The 21,822-nt window shown below is 41.5% G+C and overlaps 1 protein-coding gene across 6 annotated transcripts in view; it reads left to right on the top strand.

The window, feature by feature from the left end:
* Dcun1d3 (defective in cullin neddylation 1 domain containing 3) overlaps positions 1 to 18,764 on the top strand; it is a 49,717-nt gene extending 30,953 nt beyond the window's left edge. For 5 of the 6 annotated variants that reach the window (XM_019206151.2, XM_010614724.2, XM_010614723.2 and 2 more), the window contains exons 2-3: positions 15,093 to 15,628; positions 16,994 to 18,764. In XM_019206151.2, coding sequence (XP_019061696.1) covers positions 15,198 to 15,628; positions 16,994 to 17,477 — 915 coding nt within the window. In that variant the 5' untranslated portion in view covers positions 15,093 to 15,197 and the 3' untranslated portion in view covers positions 17,478 to 18,764. Of the gene's footprint in view, positions 1 to 12,667; positions 12,787 to 15,092; positions 15,629 to 16,993 lie in introns of those variants that run through there. The other variant, XM_010614725.2, reaches the window with a different exon arrangement.
* Positions 18,765 to 21,822: the final 3,058 nt, after the last annotated feature.

Here is a 21,822-nt window from a genome sequence, read left to right as displayed (position 1 = left end):
CCCCTTTCTTTTCCTGGTACTGGGGATCGAACTCAGGACTGATCTAAATCTCCAGTCCTCTTGGTCTTGAAATTTTCAATCAATGGTTGTATCTCATTGGAGGGTCATAACCAGCAATTAAAAACAAAATGAAAAGGCACTTCCTAGGGAAGGCAAGTAATGAAGTATTTTCCTTTCTGGTCGTTAAACAATTTTTCTTTTTCAGTTTGGAAGAAGCAAATGCCAAAGTTTTTTAAGATTATAGAGTTGACTTCTCTAGCAGTGAACGAGTAGTTAATGTCAGCAAACAGATTTGCAGTGAGAAAGATGACTGTGTCTTTTTTTCTGAGCAGTGGCAAGTAACAATTTTGCCATTTTGATGAGCTATTAGCAATACTGAGTTAAAACCTGGGTGAAAAGGAATTAATCCTGGCTGCCCGGCTGAAGGGGATTTGTTATATAATTTATGGTACACACAAGCCCTTGGGGGGAGGTCTTTATTATCATGACAGTATTCATCTAGGCCTGAAGATTAATCTGTTCACATCTAGTTGCACCAGAGTGTGTCTCATGACTGAAAGAAAAGACAGCATCTTGCTGTTAAATGTGCAATTGGCTTTTGATTTGACGCAAAAGTATGTTAATCAAGAATGGGTGTTAGGAATCCAGAACTATTGCAGTTAGTGATTTAATAGTTTTAGAGGTTGTCCCCCTTCTGAAAAATGAGTCACATTCAGGATTTCAAATATTTTTGGACTAAGTCTCAAAAGAGATTTATTAATGCCTCTGTCTTATAAGTTGCTGCTGCAATTCATTTGTATCTTTCCTGCCGCTGCTGAAGCAAACGCAGGAGGGAGAATCAGTATGGTTTTCCATCACCTGACAAAAGTGGACTTCATAATTCTATTGCTGGTGGACATCCACTGTTAAACAAGCCTGTACTATTTTTATGACTCATTGAAAAATCATGTGGTGGTGTGATACCCTGTCCCCAGCTACCAGCACTTAAACTTGTAATTTTCAATGTATTGTGTTAAAACAAACTTCCAATTCTGGCTATTTTTCTTTTCGATTTTAGACCTAAAATTGGAAGTTCTATTTTTATAAAACAGTCTCCTAGAAAAGTCACCAGTGCTGGTATTCTCTCTATAACTGGGCCTGGGGGTGGGGAGAGTCAGAGCTGGCTGTTTCACATGGATAAGCTGAATGTGTGGGCCTGCCAGCCAGTGGAGGTGGAATCTGTTCTTTGCTTTCTTGGCAAATAAGTCTGGCTTTGGAAGCCCTGTTTAGGACTTTAGTTCTTGGCTGTTTCTTGTGGTCATATGCAACATAGTTCACTGTCTCCAGTGTTTCAAAGAAATGGAAGGACCTTCACTGTCTGCATCTCTTACCATCTTAGACAAGGTGTAGGTTTCATTCACCTGAATTAAAAGCCACTCTGTCATCAAGTGAGTTTTATAAATAACACAATAGTATAACATAGCTCAATACTATAAAACTGGCTCTGAGTCCATGTTTTAAATAGTTGAATCCTGGTTTAAAACAAGAATAAGCATTATTCAAAAAAGGTGTTGGCTTTTGTTCTTGTATCTCAAACCCCTTCAGCAGGGTGTTTTTATTTATTGAGAGGGAAGACACAGTTTAGACCAGCACCTGAGGATTTTTGTTGACACTTCTTAAAGAGTGTATAACCATACCTTCCATAAACCCCTGGATTTATACCCTTTATAAAAGAAAAGACAGTTATTTCCATTAATAATGTCAGATTTTTCCTAAGAGACTAAAGTGTAGGTCAGAAAGAGGCAGAATATCACCCTGCTTCAGCTTCAAATTCTGGCTTTGAATGTCTTCGAAGAGAAAATTACCTTGTGAAGTGAGGAGAGATGGAGCTGTATGTAGCTGCTAGCTGAGAAACTGTGTTAATATCACATTATCTGAAAAACTATGAGGTCAGGACTAGTTGGAGCAATGAGACCATTCCCTCTTTCCTCTTTTCTGAAAGTAATGGAGTGGTGGAAATGGAGGAGTCTGGGAGAAATTGGACCTTAGGAACCAGTTTTTGAGAAGTGATACTGAGTTCTGCATTCTTAGGAGTCAGCTCCCTTTACTGCTGTATTTGTTAACATCGTCATTTAATTAGAATTGGTATAAATAGCTACCGTTTGTTAATGACTGTGCTAGGGAAATAGATAGGCATGTCAGATTCATCAGTTATTCAGTCATGACTAACAGATTTAAAGCAATAGACCCTAGTACCTTGTACAGCGGGAGTGCTCAGTATCAGTGGTTATTGTTCATTCAGCAAATACTTATGAAACACAATTGGGTGCACTGGACTATAACTCTGCTAGTAGGGGGAACACAGTAAGTTGTCAAAAGAATTTCAAGGAGATCTAGGCTGTGAAAAGATTAAAAAAGTGTTGTCCTCAATTAAATTGAAATGACATTTGCATTGGTAGGACAGAAAATCCATCTCAGCATCCAACTCAGCATCTGATACAAAGGAGCCATTTATTCTTCACAGTGATCTTTTGATTTTACCAGTTTTCAAGTGAGAAAACTGAGGTGTTAGGTAGTCACACATGTGTTGGAAGAACTGAGAGGGTCATGCTGTGCAATGCTGGTCATTCTGTATCCAGGGCCTGTCCTGTGCTCCTTAGGAGGTGTAGGACTGTATTGGAGCAGCAGAAGAAGCTGCAGTATTTGTGCCAGAGGTTTGGGGGTGATTCCGCTGTGGTTGCAATACAGGCAAAACACTGGTGGCAATTCAGAAATTTAGGGCGGTTCAGTGGCCTGCCTTGCAAGTGCGAGGAACCGAGTTCAATTCCCGGTACCAAAAAAACAAAAACAGACAAATAAAAAAACCCCAGAAATTTGGATATATTTCCACAAATATCCTGTCATAGGATACAAAATTTGCCCATAGGTTTTCAGATGTATTGATGACCAAAAAAGCTTTTGGTTCTGCTGCTTTGTTTTGGAATTTTCATATATTGGTTTTCTTAAAATGGGACCTATTAGGATAGAGTATTGCAGTGGCTCCTGGGTGGTAGCAATTTTGGCAGAAAGTTGGGGGCAGAAAGTAAGAAAGAACTGGGTAGGAATCATCAGATACCTTACTCTGCAAAGCCTGTAAAACTGCTGCCTTGCATTAGGTATTAAGGTCTACTTTGATTTAATCATCTGTCTCTACACATTAATGTACCCTCAGGCCTCATGCCCCGTAATAGTGATGGCAAGCCTTTTAGAGCTTTCAATGAAACAGCCTGCTATGGCACACACGCCATATGTTCACCACTACTGCCCTGTAAACATTTGTGAAAATAAGTAACCTTTTTAAGAAAGAAGAAAAAGGCAAAGCAGAGCCTCAAGTTTCAACCTGCAGGGACTGTATTTCCAATACTGGTATGCGTTCGCGCGCTCGCTTGTGTGCACGCATGCACACACACACACACACACACACACACAAACACAAGCATTTCCTGTGACTGTCTTCAAAACCTGAATACTTTCTAAACTGGCTCTTACACACTTAAAATCAGAAATTGTTTCAGTGATAGTAATTGAAACCAAGAGAATAGTAGCCAGGTCTGGTCTTTCGGTTTCATAGGATATGGTTTAGATCAAATACCTGTTTCACCTAGATGATTGATAATGTTGTTATTGCATAAAGAAAGATGTTTGAGAGCTCCTACTTTGTAGCCCTTCATGTGGTGTCTGAGTTTTAGGAGGAGGTTCCTCCTTGAAAACATGAAGATGACAGAAAATATGTCCAATTCAGTAGAATAAAGCTGCCATGAGCTCCATTTGATATAGCTATTTGAAGGAGAGGTACGATTGTAAACATTGTGACTGGAGAGGGTCTTAGAACTCATTATTCTTACCATCTGGTAAATAGCATCCTGATGGTCCATCAAGGTGTAATGAAATTTGACAGCTTTCATGAACTAGGGATCATTGGTCTTATTCAATTAAAGGTTCCTGTGATCTTTAGGTTTCTTGTGGCTTAGTAAGTTGGTCCTAGAGCATGATCAGGAAGTGTGTTAGATCTTCTCTTTCTTTGCTCTGTAAGTCTGAATGACATAACTATGTCTTGATAGGGACTTTTTTTTTTTTTTCTGGTACTAGGGATCAGACTTGACCTCGCACTTGCCAGGCAGGTGCTATGCCGCTGAGCTAAATCCCTGGCCCTTGATAGCGACTTTTAATTGTGACAAAAACTGATAATCTGGTTTATGCGAAAAAAGGACTTTATTGGCTTGCATATTTTTGAAGTTCAGGCTTTGATCTTGATCCTTGATACAGTTGGATACAGAGTACAAATAATGCCTCAAAACTCAGTTTGGTTTTGTCTCAGTGCTACTTCCACTTACAGGAGTTTCATTCTTGAATTCTAAAATGCATTAGAGCTGAGTATTATCTGGTAAGGAGGGCCTGTTTCATCTTCACACTGACCCTCTGACAGAATTGTTACTTTGCCTGGTAGCATGGGTAAGATGACTGTTTCAATTGAGATTCACTCTGACTGGTTTAGGTTACCTGCATGTCTTTGGTCTAATCATTGAAGCTAGGGCCAAATGAGGCTTTGGTTGACCCGTCATATGTTGCATTATGAATTGTACCAATCTTGTAACCAGAAGTCCATTAAACCATTTTCAAGGGTTCCATGGCTGCTGTTTGAGCCTCTTGTTCCTTGGAAATGTGTTTGACTCTGAGTGGTGGCAAACCTGTGACACACGTGCTGAAGTTTGTATCATTGAAATCCTTAAAAGGTTTGCCATCACTTTTATGTACCAGACCCTTCTATGTTGAAACTAAGCTTCTCTTTCTTTTCTGGTGTGTGTGAAGAAGGTCATCTTTTGAAAAAATAAAGTGGGGGGGGAATAAAATGAGGAAATTTAGATAAATGGAATAATGTTCTTAATGATTAATCCCTTTTCTGCCTCCTCCCAATCCCTTTATTTAGCACTTTCTTAAAATTTCTTTACCTGTCTTCTGTTTCCCTTTGGTAGTTTAATATTTTTCCTTAAATATAATGTCTACTATGCTTTTGGTAAAGATTTTTTAAAAAGAAGTTGAATTATTTGGCAAATACTACAAGAGGTTGAGAGAAATATGCAATCTCAAGGTGCTGCCCCAATAAATTGACTTCCTTTTTTCAAATGTTAGATTAATTATATTTTTTGGCATACTCTTTGATCCATTGGTTTCCCTTTTAGGCCATGATCATATAGTAGTTAGTACCCTGCATTGTGATTTCTCTTTTAGGAATTTATTCTCAGGAAATAATTGCAAGTGTTCTGAATTTTAGCTGTACGTTCTATTACCCCAGTATTGTTTATAATAGTGAGCTATTGGAACAAGCTAAGTGTCCAACAATAAGAGATTGAATTGGCAAATTATAGTATCCCTGTTCAGTGGAAGACTTACGTAGCTATTAAAAATGTTTTTTTTTGTGGGGTGGGTACCGGGATTGAACTCGGGTCCTTGCACTTGCAAGGCAGGCCACCGAACTAAATCCCCGGCCCTAAAAACGTTTTAACACAGAAAGTTTCAATCTCTTTGCCCTCCTCTGGAGTACTAGATTTTTGACAGGTTGAAGAGTAGAGTATAAATAGTCTATGGGTTACGTGAATAGCTGGAGCATTAGTGGTAATACCAGCACTACTGTTTAATTGCTGCTCTTTCAAAACTGTGAGGGAAAGGTTTTTGTGAAAAATGTTGAGTGTAATAGATTACACAATAGGACAGAGAATATAATTTCCATTTTGTTTGTTGTGCATAATGTGAATATATACATATATATATATGTGTGTGTGTGTGATCTGAATGTGCTTATATGAAAGACTGAGAAGATGTACTCTAAAATACTTGCTGTGCTAGGATTATTCATTTGACTTCTTAAATTTATGCAGCTCTGTATTTTCTAAACTTCACAGAATAACTATGTAATACATTTGAATTTGGCAATAGGAATGAAAGCCTTAGTCACTTTTTAACCAGGTTACCAATGTGATTGAAACCAGGAATTTTTTTATTGTATGGGTCTTTTCTGTCCCTCTTCCTGTCTGCTGTGCATTAGCAGTCAGCCTGTATCATGGGCCTCTAGGAAAAAGCTGATAAATGTGGTCTTAATGGATTTAAGTTTTTTTCCCTAAGAATTAGCAAACATTAAGAAATTGATTAGTTGCCATGAAGTTGAGGGCTACTTAGAGCCATGTGGCTCTAGAAACCACATCTATACATTTGTGGTCATTTCGGGTACCCCTTTATAGGACATTTGCAGGCAGTCATTTATCATCTTTGTATAAGATTCCTTCCTCATTTTTTGATTCATTTCACAATTTCCTTTCTTGCCTGTTACTTAGATGCAAAAATCTAATTTAACTTTTTTAAAGTCAGTTGCTGACTGCCCAACTACTCAGAAGGTGACTAAAAAGAGAATAATTGGTGTGGTAATTGGGTGTTTTGAGGACTAATCAGTTACATACCGTCAGGTAAACCAGCAGTGTAGCAGATATCTGTATGGTACCTCATCAGTAGTTCACCTTCAGTGGGATCTAAGGAGATACCATCACAAAGAAAACCAACCGCAGACTTAAAAGAGGAGCATAGATGAGGAGTCTAGCAGGCATACCTTTTTCATTGCAGTACTGCAGAGCACAAAAATCCAAGATAGTTGCCTGGTTTTAAACAGGGAAAGTTACTGGGAAAGCTAGAGATAATCAGATGTTCTGAGAGTTCCTAGAAATCCAAAGTCCCTATGTGATGCCCACTTTGTACAAGCGTGGGTATTCAGACTTGCTCAGAACAGTAGTGGAAGCAAAAAATGTTTCCAGTTGTGGGACAGTGATTGATATAGTGCATTTTTGCTTATTTTGAGTCATGCGCGATACAGCTCATGTAAACATGTAGCTTAGTTCTGATGCCCAGAGACCAAAATTTCTTTATCGTACCTTTACTAGTATGTGTCTGCTGTCTTGGCTGTATTTGGCAAATAATATTTGGTCTAGCCAGCCCACACTGGCTAGCTTCGGTCCTCAGGCCTCAACCAAATATATACAGTCATGTGTCGCTCAGTGATAGGGATGTGGCCTGAGAAGTATGTCATTCGATGATTTTGCTGTTGTACAAATGTTATAGCAATGTACTTATACACACACAGATGGTATAGATCAGTGATGACAGACCTTTTAGAGCTTCAGTGATACAACCCATTGTGGCGTCCATGCCATAGGTTTGAACCACTGGTATAGTGTGTCACCTGATGTAACTCCTTGGTGCTGCAAACATTACTCGTGGTAAACACAAGACATAGGAGCCTGCTGCCAGCATCACACAGCCTGGTGTTTTGTAGTAAATTTATTTTATAGATAGGAATATACTCTAAAATAATTTTAAAATATGGTATAATAAATGTATAAATAAATCAGTAACACTGCTGTTTATTATCATTATCGGGTATTGTGAACTTTAATTATATGTGCTATACTTTTATATGACTGGAACACAAAAGGTTTGCTTATTTATATATACCAGCTTCACTTCAAAAATATGAGCAATGTGTTGTACCATAGCAGCATGATGGGTTTCTGATGTCACTGGGCAGTAGGAATTTTTCAGCTGCCTTATCATCTGGGGGACTATTATTCTATATGCAGTCCATTGTTGATCAAGACATTAAGCAGTGCAAATTATATTTGAAGTATGTAAGATAAAGAATAATAAGAATTTGACAAGAAATTACTTTGCACTGAACTGGTTGGACCTAAGATTATTTTATGAAAATGTAGCCATTTTGTTTTTTTCCTACCTTCATCTTTCCCTCTGTACTTTTGAAGTTGATTGGTGTAGAACGCCATGCGTTCCTACCCATCCATAACTGTAACTACTGCCTTAGCTTGCCATTGTAGGACATTTTCAGGCAAAAAGCCTTAACAGCATGAAAATAGGGGCAGATGGGTCTTGTCTGCCTTTGCAGAGGGAACAGTTTTTCCTTTTAGTAGCTCTAGGTAAGACCTAATCTCCAAAGGTGCCAAGTGATATCAGCAATTCACATTTATAGCATTCCTTTGCATCTCTCCTCTTTATTTTTGCAAGTTTCTAGGAAGTAGTTTACAAATAAACACCACCCATTTTCTATCTTTTTCTCATGTCATTCAGAATCTGCAGTTGCCAGGTGAGATCAAAATCTCCAAAAATCCCTGGAGGATGGCTTTGCCAGTGCAGCTGTTTCACCCTTTGGTGACTCTAGAAAATCTGAGAAGTTTACATACTCATGTTCTCTGGCCTTTGGGTGTCAAACATATTTAGTAAGAAATAAAAACATGTACCTACTAGCTCTTCAAGCTACTTAGTGAAAAATTGAAAAGATGGGTTTATTTTTGCTAATATGTGAAAACAGCAGCAGCTATCAATGGCTTCTTGCTCCTTAATAGGTTCTAGATTGGAGGAATGGAGTGGATTGGTCCTTTCTGTCAAAGGAAGTCTCAAGTGTCTTGCTGACACTGTTTTCTGGCATTTGCTTCCTGTTTTTTTAACTCCTCATTTCAAAGACTCTTCCTTGAGTGGCAGGCTCCGGTCAGTAGCCAGCACAGCATTCCTCAGAGCAGGCTCCAGCCAGCTGCGCCACAGAGCCAGCTTGCTCAGGTCTGTTTGCCATATGTCAGGACCTATTGCAGTTCCTCAAGAGATCAAACTAAGATATTTAAGGAAAAGGAAGGCTGCAAAATCAATAGTATCTCATACCCTTGTTCAGATTAGAGTAACCCTGCTTTCTGTATCCTTTCAGGCTTGGCTCTGTTAGGTATGGGCAAGAAAAGCATGAGAGAGAACTAACTATTCCCTAAGGAGGCAAAGTTTCAGTCCTCACAAGGGTTGCAAATTTAGAACTTCACCCTCTGGATGCCAAAAAGCTGAAGGTAGCCACAGAATATTAGACCTTGAAAAGACAATCCAGACTCTGCTGTAATGTTGGGGTCACAGAAACTTAGAGACTTGCACGTTGCTTAGGGAGATAGTTCCCAGATGAGAACCAAAGGCTGCAGGAGTTTACTCTGGGCACATTTGCTTAGTACCTCTGGAATATACCTAGGTGTCCGTAGTAACTGAGAGTTTCAGACCTAGGTGTCTGTAAGTTTTCTTCTTGGGCACCATCAATTCCTTAGGGGGAGAGGTGTACCATGGCATACACTGTAGCAGACAACAGTAGTGAAGCCAAAGATGGAGAATAGTGTGTTCAGAGTCAGACTGCCTGGACTTTTGAATCCCTTTTCCTTTATAGACTAGCTATGTGACTTCAGTCTACTCCCTTAAACTCTACTTACTTCCTGCCTCTAAAATGAAGATTACATTATTTTCCTTGACAGTTCATGTCAATCTATTTAATAAATGTATGCAATGATTTATAAATATTTCTATTAATATATGTTAATAACAGACCAGTCATATTGGCCTTCTCCTTTCCACTGTGGGCCTATGGTCACTTGAGAACTTAAAATAAGACCTACTTTTTCAGTGGAACTTTTCCATGGGAAGCCTGGCAGATTTATTTTATTTCTCAGTCCCAATACTTAAAGTTAAGGAATACCAATTTCATAATCTAGGAGAGCTGTAACAATTTGTTTCTCAGGCTTGTTGCAAGGTTTGAAGATGATGAGGCATATGACGAGTGTAGCCCCAGGATCCACAGATAGTAGTTTCTCTTCATTGGTCCTTCTTTACTTTTCCATAGTAATAGTTCGCGCTTCTCTCTCCTTTTCCTGTTTCCATTCACATTGAATCTTAGTGTGGGTTAGCCCTCATGGTAGTTTGTTCTGTAAGAGGCAGTTTGGTCTCAGCAATTGAGAATAAGCCCCTAACCAGAGACTTGCCTGGTTGTCAGATCATGGAACTGCCCAAGAGATGGGAGCAGCATTTTCATCCCTCCTTGGACCTGGAACATCCCCAGGGACTGCAGCCTCTGGCCTTGCCCTTTGGCCCCAGCAGTACCTGCTCCAGGCTTGGGGCCAGGCAGGCAGCCAAGCCTGTCCTCAGGAACAGTATCCTGGGCTGGTATGGAGGCAGAGGGAGCCTGGAGGCTGATGAGAAGGGAGGGAGAGGTAGAGGCAGCTGGAGCTGAGACTGAGGAAGGAATGCTGTAGGCTGATCTTGACCCAACATAAGCAGAGCAGCACTGGGCAGAGTTGCTCTCTTTGTTCTTTCAGGTAAACATTCAAAACTATCACTGGTTAGAAGGGGTTTCCCTGGTTTGTGTGTGGGTGTTTCCCCCTTTACCCTTTTTCTTTTCTTTTCCTTTCTCCCCACTCCTCCTTGACCTTGGCTGTATCTAACCCATTTGTGTCCCTTACCTGAGGCAGGAGAGCAGAGTCACTCACTGCACAAACACATGGCAGGTCTGGGCTGGCTCCTGAAAAGAGCACTCTTCCCTGGAAAAGGGAAGCTTGCTTCTGTCACCAACATTGTGATAACAATAGTAACAACAACTATTATCCAGGCTAACACTAAGAGCTTTCTGTGAACCAGGTACTGAGCAGAGCATTTTACATGACCATCTTATTTATCTCCCAACTGCCCTTTAAGGTACAGCAGCATGAGTTGCTGATATTTACAGTTAGTTGGGGCAATCCCCATGATTCAAATACAGGTTTATCTGAACTCATCCTCTTTAATTTCTGTACTTCTGTTTTTTCCCCTTCCTAGCTAGGTTTTTTGATCTCATGTGCCTCCATTTATTCTCCTGTAATTGATGGTAGTTACTTCACAGAGTTATGTTTATATATAGCTACCATAATGTATTAACAATATAAAGTGATACTTATTGATACTAATGCTGTTATTTCTGAAAACAGCTATGGATTAGCTGATTTTACTGCCATCTCTTGAGAGATTGCAGTGACAAAGAGGACTGGCCAGGCAGACACTTCCATTAAAGAGCGTAACTGAGCAAAAAGCTGGGAATTGTGTCTTTTGCAGACCTACAGAGCTAGACTAGTGGAAAGGGAAAGTTGTTGGGAACAGGCAGAAAGCTCACCTCAGGTTAGGGACAGCATGTGACCAGAAATTTAAAGTATTCACCAGGTAGAGCAGATATTCAGCTTGATTTTATTGAGGATCAATTACAGGGAAATCCTGTCCTTTGGAGAATCTGCTCCTTCAGGTGTTTCCAGGCAGGGGTGCTGTTGAGTAAGGGTCAGTGCTGTGGTATGAGATGGTTTCTAAACCAGACCCAACAAATGCAGTGACCCAAGGCAGGGGAGGAGTCTTGTCTGGGCCTGGGGAAATAGTCCTGGATCCCACTGTTCAGATGGGAGAAGTTGAGGCTCTCAACAGGCTAATCAGACTGTCCGTTACTCTGCTATTTTGTGAGGGAGATGATGTGTGCCATGTACCCTTTATCTGCATTTCCTGACTGAATCCCTACAACAGCTCTAGAGGCAGGTACCATTTTGAAAATTCGGATTTAGAAAATTCAGGTTTTTAGGGTCAAACACTTAAGCCAATGGCAAGAGTTGAGCTTCACTTTCAGGGATGGAGTTGTTGCCATGTTGGTGAACTAAAACATCACAGTAAGTGTACGGTAGCTAGACTGATTCTAGCACCCGAGGACATCCTTCCTATTGGGATCCTGGTAGTAGGGCTGACTGGCCTGGCATACCCTGGAGGAGGGCAATGGGTAGAGAGAGTACCCTTGGGCACTGTGCATGGACCATGCGTTCTCTTTCTTGTGGCTGATAGTTAAGATTTGCTGACCTCAAAGCCTGCCTTTGTCTGCATTACCAAGGTGCTGTGCGGGATGTGGACTCCACAGTGGAGCTCAATGACAGAGGTCATGTTTCTTGAGCCAGACATAACCAGGCTCTGTTGTTATGTGAACCTGGGTAATGTACTTTATATTGAGCCTCAATTTCTATGCCTTTAAATGGCATTGCGGTGAGGCTGTGTGAGTTAATGTCCCTAAAGTGCCTGGTACCAGATCAAATACTCAATAATTGATAAGTACCATTGTCAGCCAGTAACCAACAACTAGTGAGTTCAGGGAGACCTTCAACTTTAAATGACTTGAAGTTGCCAGCCTCTGGGACCCAGGCAAGGCACTGTTTGGGAGATTGGAGAAAGTGCTAGGAGCAAAAGTTCTTTCCCAGGGAAAGGGGTAGACACAAAACCCACTGGGCAGCAGAGTTATAAGGGCCATTCTCATCATCAGAGCTGAAAATAGGTTCACCTGATTGGAGGCCGCCCCTTTGCTTCAACAATTGGAATGAGGGCACTTCAAAGAAAGGGATCAGAATGGAGAAAGGACCAGACCTTCTGGCACTTGCTGATCGATCATCTGTCAACATTAATTTTTCCTCTCCTTTTCTCATCTGCCAAGCATGTTAAAAGCTGGTTCTGCTGTGTCAGGTCATCAAGAGATGCTCTGGCACGAAGGACTGGTGGGTGGGGTGAATGGGATTTCGGCCTCTTTGGGAGCCCCATCTGTTCTTACCTGCAGTCCTTGGCGCCAGGCTTCTGAAGAAACTGCTGTAATGAAGCATCTGTCCAGTGGGTGATGGGGTGAGTGGTCTGGGGTAGGTGGGTCAGGTGGAGGCCAGGAAAACCTCTTACTTCACTGGGTACCCGAGCCTCCCTCCCTCCCACCCTCCCACCGCAGCAGGAGCTGAGCAGCAAACCCTGGTGAGTCAGCATGCATGGGAATTAGACTTGCCAGTCTGTGAGCATGTGGGGTTTGTGTAAGTTTGGGCCTTTTGTTTCTTTCAGCACTTCAGTCTTTAGAAACACAAATCTGGAAACCAGACCCTCCACACGGTACAGTCCTTCTTGTTTTGAAATAATTCTGCTCAAACAGTTGCTTCCCTTGTATGATGGTCTTCTAAGAATTAACCCCTTGCCTTTTGAAATTTGAATAGGTTGTGCTTATGACCTCCTAGTTATACTTCAAAGCATGAAAAGACTTTGAAACAACTTACTGGGCCTCTTGTTTTTACACCAAAAGCTCTTTTAAAGATTTCAGATGTTTTTGAAGCCAAATTAAACTGAAGATCTTTTGAGGGCATGTATAGATAGTCTTTTTGTCATTCATTCTCCTCGAGGGTGGAGAACGAGACATACAACCCTGATAGGAGCCTCCAGTAACTACAGGAATGATTCTGGCATTATTTTAAACTTGGTGTACACTCAGAGCTTACCTTTGGAGAGTATTTGTCTTGAAGATAACTCTTGGTTTATCTAGGCACTATTTGGAGGAAACGAGTTTTTTATGCAGAGCTTAAAGTGTCAAACTTTCATTTAAAAAATCACCCTTTACCCCACTGCCAGACTCTTAAGAGCTTTACGTTTGCATCATGAAGGGCTGTGAAAGCTCCCTAGAACTGAGAAGGGCCCGTATGGTACTGACATTGATTTTGTCTGGTATCTGCTTTCACTACAATACTTTTGGCTCCTGGTCCACATTTCTATTAACAGTGTAATTTCAGTGACTGTCATTATTCCAGCAGCTGGCATTTTGTAAGAACTACATTGTAAATGGGTTTTCTAGTAAACTAGTTGAAAGCAAGTCCTGAATAGACAATATAGTCAGAGAAATTACCTTCTCTGTGGCTCAGAAATTTCTAGCAATTCATATAAAAAATTCTTGGTTACAATAAGCAATTCATAATCACCAGGATGAGCTTTTCATATATTCCTGCAGATTGTGTGGGGCAAACCACCTCCTTTTTGTGGTACTGGGGACTGAACCCAGAGCTTCATGCCACAGTGCTCTACTACTGAGTTATAGACCCCAGCCCTTTTTAGGTTTTTGAGTCAAGGTCTTGCTAAGTTGCCCAGGCTGGCCTGAAATTCTTGATCCTTCTACCTCTGCCTCCCAGTAGTCAGGATTACAGGCTTATGCCACTGCACCTGACACAATCCTTTTTAGAGTGAAGACACACCCCTTTGAGAGGCTGTGGCTATATGTCCTGTAGGACAATCCCATTTAGTGTGAACTTGGTTTGCCATTGGACCTGAAGGGAGAACAAAAGAAAATGTTCCTTGATTAGGAAACTGCTGGGAGTACAGGCTTGGTGTACAGGTGGGTGGAGTAGGGCAGAGAAAAGACATTAACAGGATGGGTCAGGAAGGAATCTGGAGGTGTGAGAGATGAATTTCACTTTGCTGTTTGGCTAGGTCCCTGCGTGTAGTCTCCACACAACTGCAAATCCTTTTGGCCATTTTGAGGTTGTATATTTGTCTTGGATAAGACCATTTGTTCTTTCTATTCATCTTTGTTTTTTGTTTTGTTTTCTGAGTCTTGCTCTATAATTCAGGCTGGACTTGAAGTCACTGTGTAGCCCAGGCTGGCCCCAAATTCATGGCAATCCTTCTGCCTCAGACTCCTGAGTGCTGGGATTAAGGCATGTGCCACCACATCCAGATCCTAATCATCTTTCTTTCTTTGGGTACTGGGGATCCCACTCAGGACCTTGTGCTTAGGGGGGAGGCACAGTGCCACTGAGCTAAATCCCTATTCTCTTTTTACAAAAGAAAATCTGAAGATGTAGAGTGGATGTTGAGTAATGGGATGAAAGTGTTCAAATGGGAAGGCAACAAGGGAGGAGAGAGGGAGAAAGGAAGGAAGGAACAATGGAAAAAGTAAAAATAAAAGGAAAAAATAGAAATAAAGCTTTTGTACATAGGGAGGGAAGGAGGCTCGAGAGGGGAATGGGATAAAATTAAATTTAAAAAAAAAGAAAAATCAGTGTTAACATTAGGTACTAGAAGATGAACCTTATATTTGTACTTTTTAGCTTAACACAGATCCATCCATGTAACCTTCTTCTCTGCAAGTTGGCAGGACCTTTCCTCTGGATGGCTTCTGTCGGAACTATACTCTGCGATGCATTCTGCACGTTAATCAGCCTCTTTGTAACCTATATTACCTTAAGGATTTTAGGAATTTCCCTTATTGGTTCTGTGTGCCCTAGCTGCTGCTTTTCCATGGGGAACTTACAGAGCTGCCTTATGAGGGAGCTAAGGAAGGGCTGCGGTGGCACCCTGGATCACTGAAGTGGAGTGGTCAGCTCTCATGTCCCACTCCCCTATCCAGGAGTGACCACTTTCTCATTTCCTTCCAGGTTGGCTGGCTCCTCTGGCTGATGGCATGTTGAGGTACATGGGCCAGTGGCAGCGAAGGCATCTGACCCAGGGGGGGCCACTCTAGAAGTCAGGCCATCACCACCATGGGCCAGTGTGTCACCAAGTGCAAGAATCCCTCATCGACTCTGGGCAGCAAAAACGGAGACCGGGACTCTGGCAGCAAGTCACACAGTAGGCGAGGGGCAGGCCACCGTGAGGAACAGGTGCCACCCTGTGCCAAGCCAGGTGGAGATATTCTTGTCAATGGGACCAAGAAAGCAGAGGCTGCCACTGAGGCCTGCCAGCTGCCGACATCCTCGGGAGACTCTGGGAGGGAGTCCAAGTCCAATGCTGAGGAGTCCTCCTTGCAGAGGTTGGAGGAACTGTTCAGGCGCTATAAGGACGAGCGGGAGGATGCAATTTTGGAGGAAGGCATGGAGCGCTTTTGCAATGATCTGTGTGTCGACCCCACGGAATTTCGAGTGCTGCTCTTGGCTTGGAAGTTCCAGGCTGCTACCATGTGCAAATTCACCAGGTTAGTCACAAATACATGGTGTCAGCTGGTGAATAGTGGAGGAGAGCAAGCACCATTGACAGCGGTGCCAGTAAGGCTAGAACTGGCTTGGCTTTGCATGTTTTTTTGGGTTTTTTGTTTTGTTTTTTGTTTTTCCCGGTGTTTCTAAAGCTTAAATGTTCTGAGCCAAGCTGTGGTTGTGATACAGAAGGAAAACCCACCCACACCCACATACACAATACTCTAAAGGTTGAAAAAATTCATGCCTGGTGCTATACCAGACCTATGGAATAAGAATCTCAGGGCCAAGCTCAGGCACTTTTGTTTTTATAAAGCTTCCTGTTTCTGATGTGTACTGCACATTTCTTTTAACAGAACAGCGCCTTTGCTTAAATTTTAAGTCAAAGTTGAAGTAGCATTACCAGGCAGCTTGTGAATATCTGGGCACCAATCATCTTTTCCTGAAGTTAAATGAGAAACAGTCCAAAATAAGCTATATTGCCAAGCTCTGCTGCTGAGCCCCACTGCTATTTCAGACCCTTTTTTTTCTTGTGAATTCTCACTCCGTATTTATTATATATCTATCATGTGCAAAGGCACTGACTGTGCCAATACAGTGGCCTCTGGGGGTTTGCCTCTGTCATTCCATGAAGCCTCTTGTTCCTTCTGGTTCTTAGGTCAGCAGCTCTGCATACTCTCGCAGTCCTATGCCCAGTCGAGGTTATTTGTGGGTGAGGGCACAGTGGGGTGATTCTAAGGTGTGGCTTGCAGAGGACACAGGGTTGTGAATAAGAACTGCTTTTGGGACCCAGCTGAACAGTTTGTAGGACACCTCTCGAGACCACGTTGTAGGCTGAAAGAGTTGTACAGGTGTTAAAAACATGTAATGTGATTTTTGTTTTTTAATAAAAGAACTCTGATCTCTGGTGGTGGATTTGTCAAAGTTCATCAAGAATCTTTGGCTCCAAGACGCCCTTGGCAATCACCAAAAATACAAAAAGAACGCATGGAGAATCAGAGTGGGAGGAGAAAGTGTAGTTTAGTCACTGTGCGGAGCAGAACTCCGTAGGCCACGGAGCAGGAGACTCGAGTTTAGCTTTGGAAGATGAGTGAATAAATGAATAAACCATTACATTATGAACTGCCCACCATGTACCAAACACAGTTAGGAGTTAATACTGTATCTATTAACTTAGCCTCACGGAACCCTACACAGTAATGTGGTATTCTCACTGTGTGACAGACAGGACATAGGACTGTGTAGTAGAGGAGGTAGAATTCCAGTCCAGGCCTGAGGGCATCAGAACCATGCTCTTAATCTCTGTAATCAGTTGCCTCTCACTAAATGATGCAATTATTAATTGTGCCCCTTCCTTCCCATTGTAGGAAGGAGTTTTTCGATGGCTGCAAAGCAATAAGTGCAGACAGCATTGACGGGATCTGTGCACGGTTCCCTAGCCTCTTGACTGAAGCTAAACAAGAGGATAAATTCAAGGATCTCTACCGGTTTACATTTCAGTTTGGCCTGGACTCTGAAGAAGGGCAACGGTCACTGCATCGAGAAATAGCCATTGCCCTGTGGAAACTAGTCTTCACCCAGAACAATCCTCCCGTGTTGGACCAGTGGCTAAACTTCTTAACAGAGAACCCCTCGGGGATCAAGGGCATCTCCCGGGACACTTGGAACATGTTCCTTAACTTCACTCAGGTGATTGGTCCTGACCTCAGCAACTACAGTGAAGATGAGGCCTGGCCAAGTCTCTTTGATACCTTTGTGGAGTGGGAAATGGAACGAAGGAAAAGAGAAGGGGAAGGGAGAGGTGCACTCAGCTCAGGGCCCGAGGGCTTGTGTCCCGAGGAGCAAACTTAGTGGCTCTGTCCCGGAGCAGCAGCAAGGATCTGCCCGCTGCTCTGCAGCCAAGCAAGGAATTGGACCTTTGTGGAAATTACTGAAGATCCGGATATTTTCTACTTCACACCTTTCTCTGCCTTGTATCTGAAAGGGCTCTAAAATGCTGTATCATGTTTTAGGCACTTTCTTCATTTTTTGGTTATTTTGGTTATTTCTTTTGGGGGTAACCTCTAAAATATTGGAACCTGGCTACATGTGCTGTTCCTTTTCTTTTCTTTTCTTTTCTTTTTTTTTTGCCTTCAGCTAGAATAAGCCTGCCATTTCTTGCACAAAGTTAGATTATTTTTATTTTGTTTTGTTTTTGTTTGATTTTGGTAGGGAAGAATGTAGAGCCGGGTGGGGATAGTGGGACTGTTAGGTTGACTTAACATTACAAAATGATACAGTGCCAGATCTCAGTTTTGCATATTGTTTTTCAGGGCAGGTCTGTACTGTGTGTAGTGCTGTTTACATGGTTGAATTTAGGTTGTAATAATTATTTTTAAAGATTTACACAGATTTGAGTAGCAGTGTTAACTCTTAACCACGTTGCATTAATTCCCAGACAATTTGGAGCTCTTGGAGAGCCAACGCCAGTCAAGAGCATTTGTGGTCTGGTGACAACCCCCTTAAGCTAATTTATCCAAAACCCTATTTCCCTCACTTCTTGCTCATTCCTTCTTTGATCTATTGCATTTCATGTTGGGTTTATCCATCAGCGTGCTGCACCTGTCAGTCAAGTGAGCAGTTGTTTTTGTAGAACACGTTGTACTGAGAACCACTTAAGCATTGAATGCAGAGAAAGCAGTGCTACCTCAGTTTTGCTGGAAGTAGACTTCTTTGATATTTTTCTTTCTTTGATGAAGTTTCTGTATTTTCATGTTTTAAGTGGAAATATTTTTTTCTTTCATTTGCCTTGGAGCCAAAGTTTCTGTTCCTAGTGGTCGGAAAACTCTGCCTGCCGGCCAGCTAACTTGAAAGAAAACTGTGGTATGGAGCTCTGCTTGAATTTTTTTTTTTCCTTTGAGTATCATCAGCTTACTTGTCTGGCAAGTGCAGAAGTCTGGACTCTGCCAAACAAATATCGAAGTGTATTTAATAGTTAAATGTGTGCCCTTTCCCTTCTTGCTGCACCCATGTTATCACTTAACCCCTAGGAGTTATTTATTATCTTTTTGTTAATGTCAGGCTCATTTGGGGTAATGTGATGACTGTTTAGGTTTACATGACCCTCCTTGTCCTTTCCCTACCCCCAGATATGTATATATACATATATAAAATATGTATATATTTTACCTATATAAAATATATATATATATATATATACATATATGTATCTATATTCTTTTTCTTTGCCTGCTAAAACTGGCCATAAAAGAGGGAGCTGCCTTCAATATATAAAGTGTAAGAAGAATGCCAGGGAACATCATAATGGAGGTTTTCAGATCTGAATCTGGACCGTTTTCACTATAAGAGAATATGAATTTGCTCAGCCCTTTCCTCACAGGAGAGGGGCCCAGTTCCTCAGACTCCTCCATGTGCTCGCTCTACAAGGCCAGCTTTGGTCAAACTGCCACCAGGGCCTGAGAAGCTGATTCTGGTTCTACCTGGCTCAGTAGTAAGTCTGCTTATTTTTCCATTTAATACATATATATATTAATTGAATATATTTATATATTCAAAAAACTATACTGGAAGAGTGGGTGGCAAGAGATTGTACAGTTCAGCTTCCAACACTTTGGAACAGATTAAAAAGGGAAACTTTTAAATAAAAACTTACAACTATTTATACTCTTGAGGTATTGAGAGTTTGTCTATTAAACTTTTGGAATTTCCTCCCCTAATTTGCCCCCTTCCAGGTATATTTCTCAACCTGAGCAAGAATTGCATGTTGAGTTCTTCCATTAGAAGCCTTACTAGTCTGGGCTCCCATCTTTACAAAGATGATTATTTAAGGAATTTTGACAGTCATGGTTTTTCATGGCAAACATACTTTGAATTTGATTTTTTTTGTTGTTAATTTTAAACCTGACAGTTGTTCCTTCCAGCTGGGGAGTTCAGTAACTTTAAAATCGGCCACAGTAGTCTTGTTTTTTTCCTAAATAAATAAGACCCAAGGTCCAGGGCCCCCAGCAAGTTCTATGGGTTCTTCTGTAGTTAAGTCACCCAAACTGAGTTCTTAAAGACACTGTCTTGTCATCCAGCCAGTTCAACTCCTAGCTTTCCCCAATTCTGCAATGAATAGAGGTTGAATGAAGGATAAGTGTGTCAGAGGAGGCTACTGAGGACTTCAAGAATTGGAAATGGACTCCTTCTCCAGCCTATAAGTATGCATTCCATGCATCAGGTTTATTGGTGACTGTATTTTGTTACTGGATTTTGTTTTTTAACTGTTTTAGAAGAGCCACTCAATTTTTTTTTTTTTTTAAATGATCCATTTGTTGAGAAGCCAGAATAACGAACAGTCAGACAGGAACTTACGTCCAGTTTACTTCTAGGTTTGAGGGCCTGATACTGAGCAAGGACTTCAAATTGCAGTAAGTCTGGGCCAGTGCTTGACTCATAACCACAGAAAAGCAGTTTTTCTGCAAAGAGATCCAAGGTGAGATGTGGGGGGGGGGTTGTATTTACACTTCTGGGAAGTGAAACACCCCTGTTCCTCTCAACCTAGAAAAGGGTTTAACTCCTTAAGTGAGCAGAAATTCTGTGGAGGCCAAATGCTTGCCTTTCTGGTAAGCCTTCAGCATTGCTCCTCCGGGGTGATATGTGGATCAGGGCAAGATGTGGATGCCATTTTGAACACCTGCAATATCAAAGTGCCTGTAACAAGCTGAGTATGTGTCGGCAAATGGCTTAGTTTTGGCAAATGGCTTTGTGAGCTGTGGGGTTTTTTTGTTTTTTTTTTAGCAGTTTACTAGCAAGCTGGTATGAGATGAAGTGTTGCTTCTTTCAGTCACTTTCCCCATCTTTGCCATATTTGAATGTATTGTTCTTAACCTTACCTCCTGTAACGACACTTTGTTATGCTTTGGTTGCCTCTGTAGCTCTCCCCTCATCCTGCCAAATGTGCCCACGTGTGTGAGTTGGACCCAGAAACCCATCAGGTACCCTTCTTATAAAAGAAGAAAAAAACTCTAGATAGAGTTAGCTGAAGATTCAAGTTTTCACCAAACTTTCAGGCTCAGAGAAATACAATTGAAATTTATGAGGCAGTATTTTCAGTATTAACATGTTCACGATAAGGCTGTACATGCATGACTGTCCTATTGGGAGCCTTGTACCTACCACGGAAGAGATAGTCACGCATGTACCACTGGTGGTGCAAGCTGGCATAAACACATTAAAACTTCTCAAAGAAGAGTGCAAATCAGCCTTGTAAAGGAAGAAAGGATTAAAGCACACAGTATTAGTCTAAAACAGTATTGATGGCCCAGAGGCTGATACCAAAATTTAGTCCTCAGGTCTGGAAGCTGTAGGGTGTTGGGACCCCATAGTTCACTTGATGGCCTCATATACTGTATACTAATGCCAAATTGTACTACACAATGGTGGGAAGTTACTGGGATAAAAACTTGTCCAAACGTTTACAAACAAAAACACCTATATTTTGGACTGATTTGCTGTATTTCTTAGGGTCTTCAGTGCAGCAGAGCCCAAAAGTAGATTGAACCATACAGTTAATAATGACTTGGAGAAAGCTGCTGTTAGGATTTGTTGTTATTTTGTATTGTTTTTCCTTTAGTTGCTTGCTTTGCTGCTTTTCTTGTGTCTGTTGTATTTGGTTAATGATGACTTGAATATCTTGGTAACTGACAAAGGTCTTCCTTGGTAGACTTGAATTTGAACATCTTGGTAACTGACAAAGGTCTTCCTTGGAGGACTCCAGCAGTATTTGTTTAAATGGTTGAAAGGACTATTCGTTATTGGAATGTGTTAGTTGGGACTCATTTAAGAACATGACATGATCCTCTACTCCCCGTCCCTTTAAAGTCATATAGAGGGGAAACCTACCATCCTCCATTTAGAGTTTATTCCCCTGGTAGGCTTAATTACAGCAAATCTGGCTTTGGACTGGGACTACATGGTCAGTCCAGATTGGCAGGATTTTCCCCCTTTTTTAAAGACAAAATAAATTGATGCTTCAGCACTGCTTACAGAAGTCAGGAGGGTTGGAATAGCTATGAGGAACCATCAAGTTTTGTTTCTAATTCAGGTGCTGGGGTATCACATTCTCCCTTTCTTCCTGCCAGCCTGCTCTCCACGGGTACCTACTTCCACCACCCACTATCCTTCCCTATACTTTCAAATCTTGGGCATTGCCAAA

Source organism: Fukomys damarensis, unplaced genomic scaffold (genome assembly GCF_012274545.1).
Source record: "Fukomys damarensis isolate Sample0158 unplaced genomic scaffold, DMR_v1.0_HiC HiC_scaffold_34, whole genome shotgun sequence".
NCBI lineage: Eukaryota > Metazoa > Chordata > Mammalia > Rodentia > Bathyergidae > Fukomys > Fukomys damarensis.
The sequence above is the reverse complement of the archived record's forward strand: the minus strand, read 5'-3'. Positions and strand labels throughout refer to the sequence as shown.